We start from the raw sequence: 25,577 nt of genomic DNA on the forward strand, positions 1-25,577 counted from the left end.
CATACTGCATTTACTCTCATGTGATTGCTGTCCACACTAGAGTTTGTAGTATCAAATGTCAATGTTATTTGATAAAAACACATGCTTTTGTCCTATACATAAAAAAAAATTCCAAATATAAAGTTGAGAAGTATGGTTTTAAACATTGGCACATAGCAATGCTCTTCAGTGCATGCCTAGGTATGCTTCTTAATGTCTGTGATTTAAATAAAAAGCAATAGAATAGTTACTTGTTGACTTTTAGTAAACAAAAAGAAAACAAAAATCCTTAGCTATTTCACTCCATAATCTGAATACAGAGGAAGTCTCAATTTTTTATTTTGAGATGTTTGGTCCTATTGAATAAAGAGTGGAAAGTACTTCGTATGCTTGTGACAAATGCACATTTTAAATTACGTGCCGCACCACTTCCATAATATCAAAACAACGCACATATATATGTAGACATATTAAAGCATCCTTTTCTAAATAAGAGCTCTCCTATTCATAGAATCATTCTGAGTTGGAAGGGACCCACAAGGATCAGAGTCCAACTCCTGTCCCTACATAGGACAACCCCACAGTTCACACCATGTCTGAGGGTGTTGTACAATCTCTTCTTGAACACTGCCAGGCTTGGGGCCATGACACCTCCCTGGGGAGCCTGTTCCAGTGCTCCACCACCCTCTGCATGACGAACCGTTCCCTAATGTACAACCTAAACCTCCCCTGGCACATCTCCCTGTCATTCCCATGGGTTCTGTCATTGGTCACCACAGAGAAGAGATCAGTGTCTGCCCCTTTTCCTCCCCTTGTGAGGAAGCTGTAACCACAACGAGGTCTCCCCTCAGTCTCCTCCAGGCTGAACAAACCGAGTGACTTTATTTTAACGGTTTAGATTTTTAATACATGTTAAGAACAAAACCATCAATACATCTATTGCATCATTAACCAAGAGGGTAAACCTTTTTTGTAAACACCAATTCAAATGAAATAATATAGTACCACACTTTTAAGCAAATTTAGACATATTACAGACTGGGAAGATAGAAATTAATTTACATCCTTGTAGGGAAGAAAATCCTTTATTAACAGATTCCCTAGGAGACAAGGGAATTTTGAATATGGCCATTCAAACTTTTTTTTAACCCAGACGGAACTTATTGCACAGCCATTATAAAGAAAGCAACCTGCATACTAACTTGAAAGCCATTCTTTGGGCAGTTATCCCCATATGACTTTATTAGTGAGGTCCTATAAGAGTTACTGCAATTAATTACAAATCTAATGCCCTAACTACCACCTCTCACCACCTCTTTACACTACAAAGAAGGGACTCCATTTCATTTGAGATTTTCATACAATAGAGTAAGATTACAGTGTCTTTTGCAAATTATGCAAGATAAAGCTTTATTTAAACAAAGATCATAAAGAAGTTTGTATTAGTAATACTGTTTCAACATGTATCTAAAAAAAAATCACATACATTAGTTACTTAGAATGTTTTATGGAAAAATAAATTACATAAGTCCTTTTGCAATCAAGGCATTTTTGCTTAAAGATATTCAATTTTAGTACATTATATAGTTTGAATCTATAAATCAGTATCGCTTAGTGGACTATGTCCAAATGTACTTTGAAAACAAAAAATCTCTTGTCAACTAAATTAACTGTCATATAACTTATAAAACAGTCAACATCAACAGAAATACAGCAACAATTGTAAACCCAGAAATGGAATTTTAAATTTTACTTATTGCTTTACTTTACTTTTTAGACCAGTGCACAAGGAAATGATGGTCTGCTTCTGTTAAGGCTGCAATCTGTCTTAGCAAGTGAGCATAGATGACATAAGTAGAAGTGTTACTAAACTGAGGATTCTGAAAGAGATTAGAAAAATGTGTTAGGTTAATAAGCTGCATAAAGGGAAAAAAGTCATTAGGATTTTTTTCTTATGTTTGTTGTTGCCAATACAATTATGCAGGAAAGGAATTCACAAAGTTTCTGTAACAGTGGTAAAACTAGGAAAAAATTATTTGCAATTTCTATTCAAATAAAAAAATACATAACTTTCATATTGTAGACATATGATTTTCTTTTTTTGTTTCAAAAGAAAGCCCACAGGTATTGAAGGCAGTACTCAATGTATTTTTCTGGATTATCATTTACTGTGTAGCACGTAAATTAAACTCATCTGAGCACTGTACTTTCTATCTCAGTAATAAGCATTCTTATAACTCCTGTCTTCCCATACATAAATCCAAACTTACTTTCCCTCTTGCATATGAGTTCACGCATTCCCACTTTTCAGCAGGATATACTCCTTATAATTCACAGCAAGCATACCATCCCGCGGAGGAAAACTATTGTCTCAAAAAATTAAATTACCATCTGATCTTCTCATACAACAGTAGAAATCTCCCCTTCTATGTAGAGGTGTTATCTACACTGGCAAAATCTAAAGGGGAAATTTGCTACAAATGCAAATCAATAGTAGCAAAGGTAATAGGTTAACAGAGACAGAAATCAATGTTGCCAGACTGGACAGAGTCAGCTGGATAAAATGCAACATCAGAGAAAGTTACAGCAATACCCAAAAGTGCATACACTGCAACTTTCTAGAAAGAGTTACAGCATAACAAAAAAGCAAATCAGGGAATAAGTAAGAAATAAGAACAAATAATCTCCTAAAGCATTCGTTCTTTCAACCCACAAAATTATAGGAAACAATTACATGTCTCTTAGTTCGTAGTTCCAATCTATGCAACTTTTCCCCATCAACTATCTTCCATTAAGCTCCCATTCCCATCATGCATACCCTGCATTTCTTCCATAATTTAATATGGAACATTCTTATAACAGCAAGTTAAATCTGAAGTATCTCACCTATACAAAGTATCATTTGCATAGAATACTGGTTTATAGATTATAAGTTAAGCAGATACATACTTAAGTAAAAATATTGTATTTTTCTTACCTGTAAAAGTATACAATATGCTCTAAGATCATCTTTTGTTCGTGGCCTATGAATGAATGAAATAATAAGCAGAACCATATGTATACATCATGTACACATATTAAGAGTCACGAAATCATGCACCTTATGATTTAACTTTGCTTTGCAAATATGTGTTGAATACCATATTTAAGGATCTTCACTGTTCTCAGAAACCGAAAAGGACACTCAAGGTTTATGACTACTCTCTAAATGCAGCAGGCTATTTTAGCATCTGTCTTTTGTGGCATAACACAAGAGAAAAGGGAGGAAGGGGAGGGAGGAAATAAGGTCAATTGAAGGGTAAGAGGTGTTCCAAAGAGTGAAGTCTTTGCTGTTGTCTGTCTCAGGTGACACCACAGAAGAGTTTGTTTGCCCCATCTTAGATACCATCTTATATATTTCCTGCCAGAATTCCCCATACTCTTCTACCACTGCAGCCTCTGTACTTCTTGCTGTTTATCTTCCTTGAGGCTTCCACATAACCACAAAGACGCGCAGCAACAGCACAGAAAAGGTAGTATAAAGTGGAGAAATGAATAGCCGAGTGCTGGGTCACAGGTGAGTCACAACAAGGTGCTGCCTCTTGCTCTATCTTTCGGTGAATCAAACCATGCATTCTCACTTCTATTACTTCTTGCTAAAAGGTTGTCTTCTCCAAACCTCCTGTCTTTGGGCTATCCCTTTCTGCACCCTGCACAGCCCTTTCTGTGCTGTTGCCACACATGAATGGTATAGTGAAATAAACTTAGGATCAAGGAATTACCTAGGTTAAAACATCCTAGTTGCTGTTGGGGCATGGCAAGGGATAATATGTTTTACTCTAAATACTCAAAATAAATTCCTAACTTCATCTTGCAGTTCAGATGCCCAAAATACTATCTTGGCAATAACCAGCCGAGATTTTGTAGAGGAATGTATGGATGGGTATGGGTTTGCCTCTCAGAGGTTCAGTATCAGCTTACAGAGTTCAACAGGTATACTTCAGCAGATTTGCCTGCCAAAATGAGACAAGTTCTCATGAGTCAAATAAGTTGTATCAGACCATTCCATTCTTGGGCTAAAACAATAAAGACAAAAAGTACATCAGTTATAAGTGCTGACACAGCACTAATGCAAACATTTATTATAATTACCCTTTCCATTCTTGTAGCAGACCATTAATTATTCCTTTTAGGACTGACTTCTGAACATCTTGAGGCTGCAGAAAAAGGGGAGGAAAAATAATATCTGATGTAATTATATGTATTCTAGACAAGATACTGTATAAACAAGCAAGTTTGTTTTACTTGTGATTCAAGGCAGCTAAAAAAAATCTTCATGTTATGATGCTGAGCTCCCAAGTATCTTTCCTCATAGGCTATTAGCTAAGTCCTGGAGTTGTGCCAATGATGGCTTTCAACGCTTTAAACAACTTAAAAGCTGTGAGTATAATTTCTAAATTACTCCTGTCCTTTGTTAACTAGGCACAGTACCTACTTTTTGCTGTCTCCATCCTCAAATTATCCTTATTTCCCACCATGCAGTTTACCATCACAGTCATGTTGTATCTTGCAAGCGGTCTTGAGATCTGCCACAGCATAAACTGTACTAGTAGCAAAAATGTCCTTTCCTTTTACTAGAGCAGTTTTCATGATTCTATGGCAAATCTCATGGGACCATTTTAAGTATGTTTTGAGAGATTCTTCAGAAATCATGCCAATCTGAGAAAAACTTTTGGTATAAATTGCTTCTTGGCTGAAATAATTGTTACAATGTTTTAAAACATGAATTCTTCTACTTACAGTATTTAATAAGGCATCATAGACAACGTTCACAAATTTCACATTGATTCCAGAGTCCTCAATGGTATTAAATGGAGAACCGGTATCTTTCTGCAAGTTAGATAATACGTGAAGCATTTTGGGTTTGAAATGTTTTGAATCTTTCAGCTATCTTTGAAAATAAAAGTTTAACAGCAAGTTTAAACAAAAGACATACAGATATAACTACTTATTTTTTTTACCAAAACATAAGAATCTAAGTTGCTTTTATTAATATTGGAAAGATGAAGCTAAACAATAATAATCCTACACATTGGCAATATTCATGTAACACCATCACCTTATTATTCTATTTTTACAATGTCAGAGGATTTCAAATAGTGAATTACATTGAATTTTCATCTTTTTTTCATTGAATTTTCATCTTTTTTCATCAATTTGGACAAGAACAATAAAATCATAGGCATTCAACATTTGTTAAGTAACTAAAAGTCACAGGTTATTTCTTCTATTTTGAGACCCTACTGTCCACATTAAAGATCATAAGCACATTTTGCCCTGTAATAGGCAGGAAATACTAATTTAGCATTAATTCAGATAGTTTTCATACATAAATATAATCTTTCCCACAGAAACTTACGTATGCTGTCGCAACACCAGAACAGCTATACTACTTGAGCCCATATCGCATGTTTTTTTAGGGAGAGGGAATTTCTGTTTCCAGATTTGCCCAGGTACCCATATTAGCTGCATTAGCTTGCATATTTTTTAACTGCAGTTTGTGCAGAAAGTCATATGCAGTCATAGTGTCACAAACCAAAGACATACACTTGAAATACAGTTGCCTAAGCTGGAGTGAATAAATCAACGCAAAGACAGCTTGCCTGCCAAAGTCAGGTGAGAACATGACAAAATGATCTTAGTGGCCTTCATTAACTAGCTGCAAGCCCTTAACTAATGTTTTTGTAAGCACTTTGAAGTCACAAAGCACTGTAAGTACTAAATAGTATTATGAATTATTTTCTACCTTAAATGCAGCATTTATCTCCATGAAAGAATCAAATGTTGTAGAATAAAAATCATGTACAGCCTTCCAATCTCCTGATGACTTAGCCTTTTCCACATCATCCCTAGAAAAAAAAATATATTATAATACTGGTAATATAGGGGTCCAGCCTTCCCAACCGCTTAAACTGTAGTCTGCACTGTAACTCTGAGCTTTTCTCACTACGAATGCTTAGAAGACAGACAAGTATAATATCAGTATCTAACATCTTCCTTGTCATTTAAAGATCTTGGTATTGCAAGAGAACAAAGACACAGTTTGTGTTTGATCTGCCTGAGCAATATCTCTTTTCAAAATTTTAATTCACGGTGTCACCGTTCAGTATGTTAAGACAAATAATTAGCAAAACAGAATTACACTGAAGATACACTGACAAGATAAAATTCGAGACTAATTTATTTAAGTATTCAGGCTCCTAAACTAGTCAAATTCACTATCATTCATACAAAATTTTATTTTTCTTCAAATTTGTAAAATAGAACTTAATCTCTGTATGTGACTATACGCATTCCTTATGGGGACAACAAAACCTATGGATTTACTCTTAAAGAACTTCCAAGTGTTGGACCTTTTAAGTATTGGACCTTAAAGTAAGTATCAACACCAAACCAAAACAAACCCCAAACAACCTTTGATGCAGAATTTTACTTTAGCTACCTACAGTGCTGGTGATACAAATCCCAGTTTTCTCCCTGACACCTCCGGATAATTTCTTTATACTAGATATTTTTTTAAAAAGTTTTTAGAGGGACATATCAAACATGTTAGTGATTTTTTTTTAATACTTTACTTTAAATAATAAAATTCCTGATAATTATATAATTAGGCAGTCAATACATACAAAATTCTGAATATGGAAAAAAATTTCAGCTCTTCAGATCACCTGAATACCAACAAAGGATCACCTCTTGTCAAATTATCTTTTATATTTGTTTCCTTTTCACCAAATAGACACACTGACTAATCAAAAAACATTCATTTTCCTCACTGAAAGCAGAAAATTTCAAAGATGGAAAAGAAAAATGAGGAGCACATGCTCATATCTTGTGGAGCAACCGTGATTTTTTTTCCCCATCTGTTTGAAAAATAAAACAATCAGGCTTCTTCCCAGGAATACTTCTCTGCATTTCCTGACCACGATTAACCTACTGTGAAACACTCATGCGTACTACAGCAGCATAATGTTGTTCTGTGGGTGCTAAGGGTAACAAGAAAAAAGCTACACATTCAATGATTTAGTAAATATCCGTTTAAGAACACATCCAATCTAAAGAAACAGTCTGCCAATAGACGTTCCCATATTGCAGGCAGAATCGTCTGGTGTAGACACAACTTATGTCATTAGTTTTTCAACGAAGTTATGCTATTGCCTCAGAGGACAGTGTCAACATTACAATTTTTGGAATATAGCTACATTAAGTAGAGAAAAAAAACGTTCTCTATCGCCTTGTGCCCACAGTGAACCAAGCAAAGCCAGCAAAATTTTGTGGTGTAGATCTGACATCAGGGAAAGACAGTTAAAAACAATTCAGGTGGTTTCCCTGGAGACTTCTGCTAGCCTAGCTAAGCCTAGCTAAGCTGATCAAGCATTGTGTACGAAAAAAATCTCATCCGGATGCACTTTTGAATAAGGGTCTGTACCAATTTAGAAAAGTAGAAATGGAACACAAGACACTATTTCACATCAATTCTACTTTCATTCCAGCTAAATCAGAGTTATCACGCAGCAGTATAAGTATTGTCTGCACAGACTCCTTAATCTTAATCTTAAAACTATTTTTACTTCGGCAAACTTAAAGCATAGTGACTCTCACAGAGAGGTGCCAGAATAGCTTTCACTGCTTAAAATTGTGGTGAGATAAGAAGCAAGAATACATGAAAGAAAAGAAATAAGATTTGGCCGTAAAACTAATATTGAAAATTAACACTCTTCGACATACTGCATGAAGAAAGGTCATCTGCACTTTTAGCCAAAGCTTGAAATAGTGCAGTCCACATAATCACCAATCTAGGTCCTCAAATAGGAGGTTATACATTTAAGTATCAGATGTGCAGTGTTACAAGCCTGAGAACACTCAGTATCTCAGTGGACAGAACACCATAATTGGCACCACAAACAAATTACCCAAGATTGAAAGGGATTTTCAAGCCTACAATAATCCATGTATATTTTTTTCCAAAACTGAACATCCGCTGAATGTCAGGAACCAAATTTTTATCTCTGAAGTACAAGCTTCAGCAATTCTTGAACAGAACAACACTTGAAGATAGAGGCAGTTTTTTGATAATTTTCACAGTACTAGTTATCAAGCCAACCACCACAATCAGTCCAACTACTACTAGTCAGTCTTAGTGGACTGTTCCCTCGTTTGACATTAACAAAATCAAGTGCATACGTTAGGACAAAATAAACAAAGTCCAAAGAAAGAAAGCACACTTCTAGAAACACTGGTGTGACTTACTCAAAATCTTTCACTGTTTTGGTTCGGACAGGAAGGGAAGGTTCAGGAGGAATTGGTGCTTTCAGTTCTTGGGGTAGTGTATCTATAGAGATGCGCTGCTTTTGTCGTACATCGAGGCAAATAGGTGGTAGGTCTCTCACTTATTAAAAAAACAAAAACAAAGCAAAACAAACAAACAAACAAAACCAACAATAAATACAACGCAATCATATAAACAGCTAATAAAATACAGGTTTATAGGAATTAGGGAAAAAAAAAAAACCACAACACAACAAACCAAACTCAAACTATCTGTTTCTGTGTCTTTAAACTCCTGCTCATCCAAGTACTTTTCTTACCAGGTGCTCATGCCAGACAGTACGGAAACTTCCATTAATTGAAGGGAAAGCAAAGCCTATAAATAAAAAACTGTGTCCTGAGTTCATAACCAGGTCTTTGTGAACAAAGTGCTTCCTTCTGCCAAGGAGAAAAGGGAGAAAATTGTCTAGTCTGTCTCCTGTCTAAGGCTTCTGAAAGACAGGAGTCTCTACTATTTTTCAGAACTGCTGGACAAAGTTGCAAACAAATTATTTGTCTATTACAAAACAAACAAAAAAACCCCACTAAGACAGATTTTCACAACTGCACTGCTGGCATAGTACTGACACACAAACACAACTCATTAGGAAAAATAGAAAATATTATACTTACCTAAGATGCACTGGTATTACATCAGTAATAATGAACTGGTATACATACAGCAGCATTCACATAACACAAGAAAACCTCAAGTTCATATATAATTTCATTTTTAGAAATGAATGCTGCAGAATTTTCATTAAATTTATTTGTAGCTGTAGATGCTCAACCTTCTGAACATTAACCCAAGTGCCTTCAAAAGTCTGATGCATAATGAAAGTGCCTATTCTGAACCTGAGCCTACGAGGAACTCAAGATAAGCAAGGTAGAACTTAATTTAAAAACAACAACAAAAAGTCAAAGGATGTCGTGAAATCAGAGTTACCCAGGGTGATCCTATTATATTTGCTGTTTGAAAGACAAACTGAGCAGTCCACTACTGGTAGCTATTAGTCATGAAAAGTAGTGTTGTCCATTATTGTATTTACAATATAGATTCTAAATATTGTAATATACAAACTACAACACTGGTGTTCCCTACATCTAAGAAAAATCTCAAGCACAACCACACCAAAGTCCAACTGTTTTCTGACGTACAAGGACAAGTCTTCAGTCTGTTTTCCTATACCGTGATTTTCAAGTTTTAGCTAGAGCTGACTGCAGATCATTACAGCCTCCTCAAAGAATCTCTTCAATAAATTAAATGAATTCTCCCTCTTGCGGAGAATTACTGCTGAAACAGTAACATCTTTAAATATTTCTTCTCAATAAGTTTGGCTGCCTACTCTTAAGTACAAATAGCAGTGCTTCAACAAGGTCATTCTGTTCTACTCCTTACTTCATATTTGATCTGAGAACATTGTATAGGGTTTTATGTGGTAATGTTTTGGCAGCAGGGCGGCTGCCGGGGTGGCCTCTGTGAGAGGAGAGTTGGGGCTGCCTCTCTGTCAGACACAGGCAGCTCCAAACTGTTCCAAAGGACTGCACTCGATGGAAAAAGCCCACATTGGAGCAGTTCTTGAAGAACTGCAACTCATGGGAAAGAGCCACATTGGAGAAGTTTGTGAAAGATGGTACCCATGGGAGAGACTCCATGCTGGAGCAGGGGAACAGCATAAGGAGGGAGGAGTAGCAGAGATGAAGTTTTATGAGCTGACCACAACCCCCATTCCTCACCCCCTGCACCGCCTGGGAGAAAAGAGGTACAAGAGTGGGGAATGAAGGAGTGAAGTTGGGAAGGAGGTGCAGGGGGAAGGTGTTTCGATTTTTGGGTTTTTGTTGGCGAAAAAATTATTTCCCCAAGTCTGCTTTGTCTGGTAACTGGAAAGCGGACTCTGTCTTTATCTCAGTCCATGAGCTTTTTCATTTTACTTTCTCCCTGTGACCTGTTGAGGAGGGGGAGTGATAGAACAGCTTGGTGGGCATCTGGCAGCCAGACAATGTAAACCCACCAAAAGCATGAAAAAAACGCAGTATACAACACAATATACACAAACATCCATTTTACTGACAGCATCCTCTCAAATATCCTTAAAAAGCTTTTTTAGTCTGTACTATACCGCATGTTTTTAAAAACCGTATTCATTATGATTCATGTTTGGGATAAAAGACACTGTATAAAATATGTCCTCAAAAGTCAAACACATTACACTGAAATCCTCTATGAATTGGCTAAGAACCCTCTAAGCCTTTTTGCTACAATTCCAACAGGGTTGTTTTTTGGTGTCTTTGTTTGTTTGTTTGTTTGTTTCTAATAAAATCAAAGTAGTAAAACTACTCTGCTGCCTACTCCATTTATCACAGCAGGGAAATAGATACTAACAAAATTCCCAAACCCCAAAGGAAGATTCTTTTCACTCATGCTAATGGCAGAGACACTGTCATTGTGACTTAGCCACCATTCATCAGACGATAATAGGTCAGAGCTGCCCTCAGTCCCGAGTATGACATCAATTATAGAACCTTGCCCACTCTCAAAGCTGGTATTTAAAGCTATTTAAATGAGAAGAGTAGTCATTTAAAAAACAAAGTGGACACATAGATACTAAATTAATTCAAATCAAGGTGCCAAACAATCCTGCCATGTAAGTACTCTAATATTGCACATCATTCTCTGAAAGCAGGATGGACTGACTTAAAATAAACCATTTTTATACTCTGAGAAAGACAAGTCATTCTGTCTTTTCAATTTTAAATGGATTAAACATTGAATTATAACCAGCTGAAGACACTGAAATGCAGAAAATATTCTCTCCACATCTGTAAAAGAGACAGCTACTGACAGAAGCTGTTTCTCATTTCAGTCAATTGTGACTGCAGGTGCTAAGCTGGTAACTTGCACCCTGTCAGTGATGCAATTTTCTTCAAAATATATGCAGCTTAAATTAGATATACTAACACTGAGTTTTAATAATAGCTTTAATAAATACTTTCAACTTCAGTATGTTTTGCCATAATTCAAGTTTATTTGTAAATAGATTTATTTGCTCGTCTGACATTCAAACATATTAATTAAGATCTGTCACTTGAGTTCCATTGAGGAGAAACTTGAAACTTGAAGCTTTCTGTATTGAGTTGATAAGCAGCAATAACACAATATTACAAGACAAGAAAAAGCAATCATTTCTGGCTGCTTGCCCAGTTACATCGAGTAAAAAGACTCAGCAATGCATGACTGCTTAGGGAATGATCAAAAACTTTGAGCAAGAAAATCTCATTGATACAAAGCAGAATTGACTAGTACAAGGAAATTTAGAGTGAATGAATTTAGAACAGCAGTTATTTTCACAGTGATCAACACAGGTACTGGCAGAAAAATTTTTTCAAAATAGGTAAAGCAAACAAATTTTACTCATATTGTAATATTATAAAAGAACTAGAACAATCTAGTTCATACACAGATTTCATAACAAATCATTGTTGTGTTAGAAGACTTGTTATATAAACTCAATCTGTGTGGCAGCTAAATAGCAAACAAACATCATCCTCGCTCTCATGCTGTATTTACCAGCATTACCTTCTCCATACTTTTGTTTTTCAACAAAATTAACTTTCTTTGAACTCAAGCCTAAAATGTTACCAGTATATGCACATCTATATAGATACATATTCAGAAAGATATCACTTACATAGATAAACTGAAAAAAACCCACCAAGCATCATTCTCAAATTCCAGAATAGCAAGAGAAGCATTTTTAACTGAGAAGCCTGTTGCAATGATTATTTCTTCTGTTGAACACATATACCTCCTCAAAAAACTTCAAGTGCACCTCTGACTATTGGAAAAAATAATCTGATTTTGCATAGGCAGCTTACCCTGATCCTGAAGTTACCAGAATATCTGCTCAATGTTACACATTAAGCTCAATTTCAATAATATGGCCTTGACTATAATAAATAATGCCATGCACTAGTGCGGTGAAAATTAACAACTAAGTATTATGAGGCAGTAACCACAACTGGGACAATATCACGTGCAGAAAGAACTGAGGGCATTTCGGGTGAAAAAAAAAGAAAAGGGGAGTGGGGTAGGGCGGATTTCCTGTTTAGTGAAATCAGTTCTGCAAAAGGCTGCTGTATTTTTCACATTGCTTGCCCCAATACTAGATTTAATTCTACTTTGTCCTAAATTTTATTAAGCAGCAGGCTTTCATATTGTAAGATTGTATTAAGCAGCTGTTTGGACAGAAGCTGGACAGGAAATACTTAAGGCTTAAATAAGGAAAAACAGTAGCTTGGAATCAATGAATCGGCTGCATGCATGTTTCTGCTACAAAGGCCAGCAGCCCAGCAGTGAATATTGCCAAAAGGTCACCTTCAGCTTCTGGGGAAAAGAATGTTACCTTGGAAATGTAAAACATTTTATTTCTCTGAGGACTTTCAGATTCCAAAAATGTTGCAATTGTTTGCATACACTTCACATATGAAGACTTTTCTTCAAAAACACGTAGGTCAGAGCAACAGCCACCTGAAGGTTGTTCTTCCAGCTTCATTAGCTCAACCTTACAGCACTTTGAGAATCACCAGAGCTCTGACCTGCTTTGTAGCATCATCTTTTTGCCTTACCCCAAGCATTTCCCTGAAGAACACCACCTCTACCTAAACCCTGGTAAGTTATGCAGCAGTGGAAGAATTCTTCACTGGCCAGCTGCAGTCACCTTTATTTTCTTTGTGTAGCACAAAGTGACTTGAGCATAGTACCAAATCCTGTCTGAGCCACCATTTACACATAATTACCTTACTTTGAAATGGACAATCCCTGTCCATAGTTTTCTTTCAAACTTGCACTGCTGAGATCTCTTAATTAACGCAGTCTCTTTCTCTCTAGCCTTGAATTCACTGAGTGCTATAGGTTTAAGAGAACCACAGAATAATAATGCTGAGAGGGACCTGCTCAGATGCGAGGTCAGTATACACCTGAAAAATATCTGTACAACCTTTTCCCAAAGGTGCCAAATTACTGAAATTCCATATCCTAGCCCAAAAATCTAATAAAAAATTCAAGTCTAGCCACAATGTCATGTCATCGGGCTTCATGATTCTAGTCTACCAGCTCCACTTTCTTTTCAGCACCTATCATTACCTCATCATACCACAACAACCTTCCTTCTCACCTTTAAAGCTCTTCAGAACTTACCAATCTTGGCCTGTGAATTTTATTTTGTGTCACCACCAGCCTTCATCTTCACTCAAAAAGAGCAACTCTCAGCAACTGTCTCCCTTAAAAGCCCTGTGCTTGCTTCATCCCTGCCATACTTCAGATGGCAATTGAAAAATCTTCTCCACGAAGTTCTGACACAATTTCTAGAAAAACTGCCATCTGACTGCAGTTAGACAAACAGCATCTGCAGATGGATGACTGAATCTGTAACTTTCTTAGAAACTTCAGAAGCTTATTTCATCCTCCATGTCTATTTTTCTTATTCAACTTGTCTCTGACATAACCTCTGCAGAGGGTATACTACAATATATATTACTGCCTGTACAATGTACAGTATAGCATAATTAAGCAAATCTAGATTTTGTGGCACTACCACAATACAAATATTGGCAGAACACTGAGCACCATCTTAAAATGGTAATTAAGAAACACTGGGTTTTTATTCTCTTACCATTTTTGATGTTGGGTATAACAAGTTGTGTAGGTGAATTTCTGTTTCCGATGCCTTCTTTCTTTTGGTTGATAGTTGTGATGAAACTGCTGAAAGTGGAAAACTGATTTTTGGCTCCTCTCTCCAACCCCTGTAATTAAGATGACAGCATGCTATAAAGGCCTAATACATTACTGCAAGAGTAATCTTACTCATGAGGTATTACACAGAATACTTAAATGTCTTTATCTTGAAATCAGATGGGTAATACCTAAATAAGTCAGAAATAATGATTCTACACATTTGTTTTAAATTGAATCAGGAGAGATACCATAAAATTCCTTTCCACTACATTCAAAAACTCAGCGACTAATTTGCAGGATACGGTATCCTTGGATTATTGTGAAGAAAACAATACTATTAGAATGCTTTCAACAATATTCTAACTTCCAGTATCCTAATTTCTAACTACTTTCATATTCCTCACTACATCCAGCTCACTTTAAACAGATAAAGGGTAACATATTCCTTTTTATCCAAATAATCCTAACATAATTAAAGTAGTTTAGAGGAATTTCCCAAGATCTGAAATGTGGGGCCAAGAATTCCATGAGAGGTAACCTACTAATAAAATCTAAATACTGACTACCTGTGTAAAAACCCCTAGTGACTCAAAAACAACAGAATCAGCTGCCACTGAAGAATGACTAGCCAACAAACAATTGTTAACACCGTATTAGATAAACCTGCTTGAGTTTGTGCTGCCAACAAAGAGTCTGCATGAGCCCTTGATAAGAAATGTTGAGCACTTATGTGTTTTAACAGTGAACACAAGTGAAATCACACAACAGACTTCCAGAGGATTGCACCAATCAGTCTGTTTGACACCACAAGTGATATTACATGTAATTATTTACCCTGGAGAATTTGCAAAGCATGGGTGGGTTAAGGGGTTTGCCCAAGATGACAGAAGTCATTTGATAGAGATTTTCTTTTCCATCTCAGCTCCAAACCATCAGTTGATATTATGCAAAGGTAGATCAACAAAAAAACCCACACTCTCCCTACATATGACGATCTTCAGCCTCACCTTAACCTAATGATTCATTTGTTTAATATCTGGTATTTGAGCTCTCAGTTATTAATAGAAAAAAAATGCAAATCAAAACAGTAATTCCCCAAATGAGAATAAAAGTTCTAGACTAATTAATGTAATAACCTATCTTTTTTTTAAACCATACATTTCCCTTTCCCCTTAAGAGTAGTAAATTTGGAGTATGACATGCAGCCAGAGTTCTGAGGAAAGCACTTCACTTCCACCACAACATCCTGAAATACCATCAGGAGGGTAATAACACAGCCCATAAACCTGCCGTGCCACAGTGTACGCAAGCTGGTATGCTGCCAGGAATTTAAAATAACTGTGGCACAAACAGCCATTTTTCCATGGCTTATAACTCAGCAAATTATTAATTTGAACAATCAGTAGGACTTCTGGCTTGAAAATACCAAGTTTCAATTTCTAGCTCCAAATTCCTTGTATGCAACAAACATTCAAACACAAAATTTAGTCACCATTATAATTTTGACACTAACTTTTTATTTTATTCTAGAAATGTATCATTTGAAATATCATTAAGATGCTTCTTAAAAATCCATGACTGGAGAAAAAACAACCCTGAACAAACATGCAAAGACATTATGAACTGGAAAGTGACTTTTAAACAAATCTAGATCTGAGGTTAATCTACTGTGTCACAAAATGTATGTTCTAGGTCGAAAACCCCTGGAGCTTGGACTTGTCTAATTATGATTAATAGGGAATAAATATCATAGATCATTGACAAGAGGAGCTTTTACAAAACAGACTACTGTAACAGCCTTTTTGACTGACTCAGCTTTCTAGATTTTACTCCAGCCATACCACTGTGTTATCGCAGTTGAACAGTTATTTAAAAGGGTTCTTAATGTTACTTCGCTCAGCAGTGACCAGAAAGAACAAAAATTGCATGCACTATTTAAGTCCATTATCCCACTCCAAGCGCAGTTCCAACAATACTAGATAAAAGTATGGACAAAGGCTTTACTGGGAAGCCCCAGAGGGATACTGGGAAACCACATGCTCATTAATGAGGATCTCTGACACCTCCTGGGAAAGTAATCTAGGACAAGTGTACAGCACCATGTCATACTTACAAAATTTTGTAGGAGGTCAGTGAACCTCTAGAGCCCAAGACTCCACACACACACTAACAGCAGAAAACAGAACCAGATGTAAAGAATGAGTGTGCTTAGGGGGAGTGAATGGATCAAAGTAATCTTTAATCCTCTTTTTAAAAAGCATTTTAATAACTCACAACTCTGCTGGATTCTTACTGGAAGCTTTCCAAAGCATTAAGCCCTCCATAAGACTAGAGAGGTACCAGCATTATACTTTATAAATCTATGTTTTCCATTATTGAAGTTAAATTCGATGTTGAAAATAAGTCAAACTGTTTACGAAGAGCACATACAGAGTACTTTCTGGGAAGAGGCAAAAAGCAATCTAGAAGAGTTTCATGAAAGTCTTACTCTTTAGCCCCAACATAACTCATTCAAGACCCATTTGTATGTGGCAAGCAAAGGCCAATGAGGAGTAGAAGGTTTTTTTCCCCTGTGGAAGAAGACAGGGAGAACAATCAGATTACCTAAACGCAGCTGTCAATACAACAGTCTATGCAAGAAGTAGGATTTTCCCATCCATTCATATCTTGAAAGGTGTAACATAGGACTGATTTTGTTTTACAGAAGCCTCTGCTTGTTCCTGCTTAGAAGTTACTTAGCTTCTCACGAATTTATTTTCAGAATCTGAACAATGAACCTTCAAATCATCACCCTTTATGCATTATTTCCAATCACCATGTGACCCATAAAAAAAAAGCCTGCACTCCTTGCAGGATGATGTTAAGTTATTCATGGACTAATTAAAGCCTGCACTCCTTGCAGAATGATGTTAAGTTATTCATGAACTAATTCAATCACCATAGCTTTCCTTAGAAATAAAAGAAACAAAAAAGGTAACAACAACAACAACGAAGCAATCATTCTTCCACAATTCCACATGGCCCTTAGCTAGGAAAATCCACAGTATGGACGACGATAGCAACAGTCACATAACTCCTTTATTCCAACTTGCAGCCAGCTTAAACTCCAGATGAGACATCCTTCATGCACATGCTCTTAGGAGAGAAAGGATACCAGTTATCTATTGACTTACTAAAATTCTGACCTCTTCCACAACCATTGTGGAAAATGGAAGCTGTTGAAAGGATGTGTCACTCCATGTTGCCTCCAAGGAACCTCTAGTCATGCCACACCAGTTGCACAGATCTATGGTGGGTCTTTAGCAAACTGAAGAAAATGTCAATTACACAAAATCTGGGGAGATGTTCTGAGACAAGGATATCTAAGGGTCACTTCATCTAGAAACAAGGTATAGTATCTGTATCACCATAGTCATTATATGATGCCTATAAATTTAGAAATAATAGGCAGAGAGAATATGGAAATTAAGGTTATCTGGAATATCACTGTATTTGTATCAGATGTGTTTTTAAAGGAAGGGAACTGTAATGGGAAAATAAAAATCATGAAGAAGCAAAGGTATTTTTAAAAAAAAGACAATTATTTCTCCCTTTTGTCATTATGCCATATTACAAACTCTTCTCCAGTTTAATGAAGAGGAAGCTGAGAACATACTTCTCTCTTTAAAAGTGTTTGAGTGCTAAGTAACAGTTATTTTTTGATGTTCAATCAGAACTTGTAATACAAGAACTTGTATTAAAATCATGCTATATATGATGAATCTCACAACATATTTCACAAAGCCCTGGAATTAGATTTGTAGGTTGGTCACAACTAGGGCTTAGCAGACCTGGAGTCCAATACCTTATTCATAGCAGCTCACAAATGTCTTGCAAAAGCATACCTGTATGCCCTGGTTAGTATATTTGGATCAACACTGCATTCTGTCACAAACAGAGAAATCTAAATCAATTACATCTGTAAACAAAACTCTGTCTGTAACATATTATTAAAACCCACATACAGCTCTTCGTAAATTCAAAATCCCACATGCATTTAACAAGTGACCACAACCAGCCAGATTTGAGCTCCTCTGTAGCAGGTCAACTCAGACAACTTGTTCCCATGGGCAACAGTTCAGAGGGGCATGAAGGATGCCCAGCTACAAACAAGTTATCCTGATTCTTTAAGGCAGTGGGAATTCTATGTGGCTGCCCAGTTGCACACATTTTTCATTAGCTGAGCTAAGCCTGGTACATTTCAGATCAGCACTTTTATCTTTATTCTAGGAGACTTGCATTTGGCAATCAATGTCTGAAGTGGAGATTTTCAGAGGTAAAAATAACTCCTGGGAACTCGTCCATTACAGACTTCTCCCACCAAAGCTGTATTTAAATCACAAGAACAAACACATTCTTTCACATTCAGACAGATTTGCCAAGCTGAAAGTCTTTCAGAAGATTGGAACATTGTAGGCAAAACACAAAATGGGCAGAATTGCTCCAAAGAGTTTGCAGTTTGCCTACAATTACTTCATTTAACATTACAATTATTTCATGACAGTCATAGAGACTCAATCTTTTAAACTCAAGTTATGTAAAACGATAATTTCTAGGAAGTCAGATACTTATAAGAACTGCTGAATTAAAATCTCCTAACTGTATTACTATAGGATTGGTAAAATTCTTACTCTTTTGTTGAAATTACAGCAAGCTTTAATGTTAAGCTACAAAGATACTCAAGTCATGCCAGGAAAATCTTACATTTCGTAATATTGTGTGGTCAGCAGAAAGAAAATCATAACTCCGGTAAAACTAAAAATCTCAAACGAGTTTTCTTAAATGAAATTATTGTAGCAAATATCCCTCTCGCAGTTTGTTTGTTTGTTTTTTAACCCATGTTAACTCATTCAGCAATCATCAAAGTGTTATGTCATCTTTGCTTCAACACAATGTAAAAACCACAAAAGACGTTTGAAGAAAAAGTTAAAAATACAGAAGTATTTTCCAGTTATCTCTCTTGCTATTAAGTGTATTAAGAGCTGAAACCCTCCACCCCCGGCAACCTTTAACGAACATTCACAATGCTGCAAACCCTCAGTCATGACTAACAGAAAGGAGCAGACCGTTGTAAAATGTTAAAGAACTATAAGTAGATGTAGAATTTATAGCTTCCTTATGTCACTGCTTACAGATGCACATGGTATTTTTAAAAAACTTGAATGAAAGCTCTCAACGGAAAAGAACATGAAAGGAAATTAACATGATGCTCTCCCACCACCAAGCATAAAGCAGCAAACAGAACAAATGACAGCCGGGACCGCACGGACGGTCCCGCTCCCCGGGGCCGGGCGAGCGCTGACGGGTCGTCCGGCCCCGCCGGGGCCGCGGGAGATCTACCTCGGCAGCCGCGCTGGATGCCGACGGGATGGGCGGCAGTTTCTCTCGCTCCTTTTCTTTCTCGCCTTCTTCCTCCTCCTCTTCATCCTCGCCGCTCTCCTGGGCTGACGAGGGCGCCGCGCTGCCCTGGTTCAGCTCCGCGCCCGGCGGGAGCCCCGCGCCGGGGCCGGGGGGCAGGTCGGCGGCAGCCGTGGCCGCCGGCGGGCTCTGCAGCGACATGGCCCCGCTCCCGGTCGCCCTGGGCGTCTCTCCTCACGGCAGCCCCTCAGCCGCCGCCAGCACCCGAGCCCCCGCGCCCTCTTCTCTCCACTCCCGTCGCCCCCGAGAGCAGCCCCAGCGCCGCCGCTCTGCTCTGCTCCGCTCCGCTCCGCGCGGGGCCGCCGCGGCAATGCAGCAGCCGCGCTGCTCCCGGGCGCTCAGACACCCCCGCACGGCGGGGCGGAGCGCAGCCCTGCCGCCCTCGCCGCGGCCCCGCCGAGAAGGGGGAGAGCGGGACGCGGTTAAGCGGGGGCAGCCGGCGCCGCCGAACCCCGTTACACCCGTGACCCCTTGGCCACCGCGCCACCTACAGACCGCGGGCAGCAAGGGGGGCCTCCGCGGCCATGTTGTTTATAGGAGGCTCATAGAAACGCGCTTGGCGACCGGGGGCGCCGCGCGGGGGCAGCGGAGGACACGGCTACGGAAACTGCGTAGCGCAGGAAAAGGCGCGGTGCCGGCCCGGCGGCGCCGGGCGTACGGGAATGGGGGCTGTGCGCCGCGCTTTGCGCAGCCGCGCTGCCCAGGAGCGAGCGCTGAGCGGCCGGCGCAGCCCCGGGAAGGATTCGGTCGCCGGAGCGGGGGTGGCGGGAGGGCGCTTCGAAGCACGCAGCTCCCGCACCCCCCTGCAGCGATGCTTCTGCCGGCCGGGATCTCCGGTCTTCCAGCGAAGTCGTGTCCTCCGCGTCCCCGCGAGCAGGGAGCAGCCTCCTGCCGTGCTGCGGGGGCCAGGCGCGACAGGGCTATGACGACGAGTAACAATATGCACGAGTAACAAATATAAACTGCGGTGAAGGGACCTCGGGGCGGGTACCGGCTCGGCAGTTCTGCTCCACCTTCACACGGGCCGGTGTTGCCTATTGCACCGCTGGCAGGCACTGTACTGCTGGTGGCACCTCTCGCACCACCCTGTCGCCTCATGGTATCTTCAGCATGCCTTCAAGTCACACTCCAACGAGAAAAACACATAAATGAGGTGTAAAAGCTCAGAGTTGTCTCTGTTGCACTGGCAAAGCTAAAGTAGAGCTGAGGCCTCTGCGATGGAAGGTCTTGGCCCTTCATTTGGACAGGTCTCAGGAAACCAACGGTCATACCTGCTGTCTATGTGGTAGCTCAGTCTTGCTGAGGCTTTGCAGTAATAATATATTAAAAACTAAATCATCTTCAGAACACATGCTACCCTGTTTCCCCAAAAATAAGACCGACCCCAGCAGCATGAGTTTTCAGGAATTTTGGGGATGCTCGAAATATAAGCCCTACTCCAAAAATAAGCCCTACCTACAGTTCATTTTAAAAGTCAATTTAAATAGTGTCCAGGCAGCTATACATGTAAAAAAGTAAGCATCTTTTGGAGCAAAAATTGTGTAAGACCCTGTCTTACTTTTGGGGAAACAGGGTATTTTGATCTGGTTGCGATACAATATCTAGACTAGCTATAATACAGCATTTGTCTGTGGGGTACAAACCTACAAAGGTAGGTTGATATACAAAGGTATGGGAGTTTTTCCACATACAAAGGGTGCCACATTTGTGTATGCTCAGCTAGATAAAATTTCAATCCTTCAAACCATCAGCTGCCAGATGAAATAAGCTGCTTTCAGACCACTCTAATTTTGTGTCTACAGAAGAATTCCCCTCTCAGCTTCAGGATCAAAAGAGTTTGAATAGCGTTACAGACTACTTGAAAAAAATTCTTCGAAATTGTTTTTCAGATGGAAGTAAGCCACGTGACAGTTTTTCTCAGCACTGGCATTACACAAGTAGCTCCTGCAGGCTGGAGCTGTGGTAAAGATCTCTATAAGCTGCATAAAAGCAAGGGCATAATAGGTACTGCAGTGTTAATCTAACACACTGAAAAATGCTTTCCATTTTTGAAGGAACTGGCAGACCTGGAGTTTATTAGGTTTCATTAAGAAAATGCTTTGTCTCCTTACCAAGTTAAATATGAGAGCTGGTTTTCCAAAAAGTTTACTCCTCACTGTGCTTCCTTCCAGTTGCACTCAGTGGTTGGCATGAGTAAGTGGCCTGCTGCATTTAAAGACCCCCAAACACTCACTCATCTTTTTCCATTCCTTGCCAAGAAATAACATAATGATAGTAATTGCAACAACTTCAGTACAAGCAGCTACAAACCCAGCGGCAGTCCCCAATGGGAAGTAATTGGCACAGCTGTTTTGTGGAGCTGTGCCGACTTGAAACAGGGAAGGATCTGCTCCCTTGAGCCTGCAGAGAGAGATGAAGCAAAGGGAAATAGAACCGTAGGAAGGCAAGTATACAAGCAAACTCATAATGCCTTTTTTTTTTTTTTAAAAAATTCCACTGAGCTCTAAAGGCCTGAGTTTCAATAGCTTTATTTCACAAAAAGCTAATACAATGTCAAACCCATCAGTTTTTACTGTCCATACTGTCCTGTGCTCTTTGAAGCTGAAGAGTTCCGTTGAACTAAACTAATTCAGGTGAATATTTTGACCCCTGACAATTATGAAAATAGGCACAAAAGTACTGTTAAAAAAATTCTTCCTGTTTTTCTAAGAGAGTAAAAGGACCACATACTGAAAGTATTTCAGTATAATTCTTAGATCCACAAGGCAGTCAAAGATTTAACCTCAGGTGGGAAAGGCATGCCTAGACTGGCTTTCGATTTGCTAGCACGGATAGATGCTAGCTGGTGCAGCAGTGCCACATGTAATGAGCCAATATAAGTAAACCCTGCAATCATTTGTTGCCAAAGTGATAAACCAGAGTAGTGGGCAACGGAACAGTCAGAAAACAGGATAAAGACAGTCTGTCTTCTATCAGGCAAGATTTGTGGGATATACAAAGTACAAAATTTTGCAAAAGTAAACAGAGGTATGCAACTTCCAATATGGAAGGACTTCAGGAATTTGTTGGCCAGGTGACCTGGGAGCCTTGTTTGCAGGCTTTTTGTTTGTATCACCTTCCAGTTTCCAGTTCTCATAATGCTTTTGCTTACTTTGGTGGTTACTTTTCCACCCTCAACTGTTATTACGTTTCTTCCTTTATCCTTCCAAGGACCCTTTCCTTGATTTTTTTAATCTCTTCTGAGCTGCTTAAAAATCTTAAATGACACGGTGCCAGCGACTTCACAGTATTCTTTGGTGAGTGGAGGAGAGGTAAAGTTCAATCAAAAACTGTTGCTCATGCCAAGTACGTGCTGCCTGGGTCTACACATCCACCCTGGCTCCTGGATGAGTTTGCAGCCTGTGCCGGACCCCACCCTGGCGTGCCACACTGCTGGCTTAGACAAGCGTACATGCACTGTAGTAACAGCCCTGGGTGACACAGGGGGGACACAGGCAGTACGTGACCTTGAACGTATTTTCTTGTACTTACGGGACAACAATCCTGCCTTATTAGGGTGTTGATCCTTTCAATCAGAAGACAACCTTCTCAACAACTTCTTTTAAAATTGTTCACAAATAGATTTCCTCTATTCAAAGAGTTTGAGTTGTCAGGAAGGGGAAAAAGTCGATAGCACATCTCTGTGCAATGACGTGGCCAGGCACAGACTGCTGCTAGGAATGACAGATGGAAACAAACCAAATGTTAACATTTGTTCACAAATGATTAGTAAATGCTTACACGTAATAGATACACTTGCAGAGACTGGCATTTGGGAGTGATGCACAAATGAAAAAAATAAAAAGGGCTAAATTCCCTGGCTAGTATTTTCGTGACAAATAATTGAGTGTACCTCACACGTTCCTCTGCAGTCAGAAGTCAAAATGCAGCCATAGTGAAAATCAGCCCTGGCTTAATTCAGTAATATTAGGGATGGTTTGGGCTCACTATGGGTTTTTTTCCCGGCCCTCCAATACTTTACTAGTGTTTGCAATCAAAGAATATCAACGATCTCTGGTGCAAACTGGCATTTCAGGAATGGAAGTGGCCCATGTCCTTTAGAAAAGGTAAGCTGAGTTTCCTGGTCAGTTGATGGTAGCGCTGTCATCACACAGCTATACTGTGTCTCTCTTTTATTGAATAGTACTTTTTCTTCCTCTTCATACTGTTTGAAGATCTCATACACTTCCCGGAATAAAATATTTGGACCATTTAACAGATGTGTACTTTGTCAGATGGACCCTGAGTGGGCACAAGGGGAAGCACAGGATGACTGAAACATAGAAATGGGAAGCAGAGGCTGGAGACAACCCATTTCCTCTCTATGGGAGTAGGAGAGAGATAAATGGTTGGGAGTTTTCCAACACAACAGGTTTTCAGCAAAACATTTCACTTTCAACAGAAAGACCTGATTCATTGAAATGGAAATGTTTTACAAAGAAGCATCTTTTTCTGTGACCTTTTAGCAGGATTCAGGCAAGATTCCACCAAAATCCACCTGTTACTTTGCTGACTCAGTTGGAAAGATTGCCACACTTGCCATGTGAATCATCAAAATCAGGGGCTGAACGGCTTCTGGACTCCTCGGCCAGCTAACTCCCGAGCTGCTCTACCCTCCTGTGCCACCCACCCACTTCACCCATTAGGGAAGATGGAAGTTCCTGCCTGCCCACCAGTCATGACTGTCTGAGACTGCACAGCCTCAGAACTTGTAAGGGGTGCCCTCAGTCTTGTCCGACCTCACCTATTGGCAGCCATCTGTTTCCCTTGAAGTTGGACTAAGGTATAAATTTGGGGAATTTTGTCCTAAAGAATCCGAATGCTTGTGAATCCATCTGCCATTGCTGACGAGTTTGGCCAATTATGTTTGTTGTTATTTTTGCTGGGAATAGGAAATTATGTCAAACTTGAGTTTGCCTTACTCTTTCAGCCCCTGGATCGTGCGCCATCATCTGCAAGAGAGAAAAGCTCCTTCTTTTTCAGGAGCACATGTACAAGGTGCACTCAAACTCTCCTGAGCTAAGTCCACATTATTTCCCTTGTGACTAACATTGAAGCAATCTATAGCTCTCACCCTTTGGCTGTGATCCAGTACTTGGAAAGCCCCTTTTCTTAAAGAGTTTATAAATATTTAGAAAAGCGTTGCAAAGAACTCCTCAGCTAATTCATCTGAGGCACTTACATGCAAGTTACCCAGCTGTTGTTTTGTCTTGGCAGATATTCGATTGTATCTTTCTCTTTTGCAAATGGTAAACTTTTGATTGAAGGTATCTCATCAGATGGGATATATTCTGCTTGGGCATTCCTGGTATAGAGAAGGAAGAGGTAATCAGCAGTTCTGTTTTATCTGCATCCTTACATTTGCATTTTGGGTTTCCTGTCATCACTGACTGGTGCAATACAACATCTGTACCAGCTAACTGAAAAGGTTCGTGAACACTGGTGCCTAGGCAACAGCTGATTTTTTAGGTTAGTGATTAACTCTTTTTTGTCTGCCTGAATAAGCTGAATATTATATTACCCCTTGCCATGGAACAGGACCTTTGGGTTGAAAGACATCATTAGCTTCTATTTTAGAAACACTATGGATATTTTAGTGATGTCCAGAAGGAGGTTATCTGGGATAATGCAGTGTATGTAAACACTAGAAGAGAGAGATAGGAAGAGAAAGCCTCACCAAGTGAAGAGAATGAGCTTAGTGACCACATAATTTTTATTAAGGTTTCTGCTTCATATCTCCAGAATGTTGGTGTGGGTTATTCCATCTTCAATTGTCTCACTTAAACTCTCACAAGATATAACAGTGTCATGATCTTCCTTAAGGTATAGCAAGGGACAAAAGTTAAGGCTAGGAGATAGCCCTCTATTTTGTTCATGTTTAATCCAGAAATTATTTTAAAATGAGATAGAGACAGATATTAGACACAGAATTTTACCTAATTTCTATTCAAACTGGAAATAAGAAAACAATTATGCTGTGCTAAAGAAAGTTAAAATGAGGAGGCAGTAAATAATGTTTACTTCA

The 25,577-nt window shown here is 39.1% G+C and overlaps 1 protein-coding gene across 1 annotated transcript in view; it reads right to left on the reverse strand.

Moving 5' to 3' along the window:
* HECTD2 (HECT domain E3 ubiquitin protein ligase 2) overlaps positions 1–19,654 on the reverse strand; it is a gene marked incomplete at its 5' end in the record, with an annotated part of 38,403 nt that extends 18,749 nt beyond the window's left edge. The window contains 8 exons of the mRNA XM_080347950.1: positions 1,750–1,859; positions 2,957–3,002; positions 4,111–4,175; positions 4,759–4,848; positions 5,765–5,867; positions 8,266–8,404; positions 13,995–14,124; positions 19,436–19,654. Coding sequence (XP_080204076.1) covers positions 1,750–1,859; positions 2,957–3,002; positions 4,111–4,175; positions 4,759–4,848; positions 5,765–5,867; positions 8,266–8,404; positions 13,995–14,124; positions 19,436–19,654 — 902 coding nt within the window. The remainder of the gene's footprint in view (positions 1–1,749; positions 1,860–2,956; positions 3,003–4,110; positions 4,176–4,758; positions 4,849–5,764; positions 5,868–8,265; positions 8,405–13,994; positions 14,125–19,435) is intronic.
* Between the last annotated feature and the right edge of the window lie 5,923 nt (positions 19,655–25,577).

The sequence above is a fragment of the Nesoenas mayeri genome (genome assembly GCF_963082525.1).
Source record: "Nesoenas mayeri genome assembly, chromosome: 7".
NCBI classification, from domain to species: Eukaryota; Metazoa; Chordata; class Aves; order Columbiformes; family Columbidae; genus Nesoenas; species Nesoenas mayeri.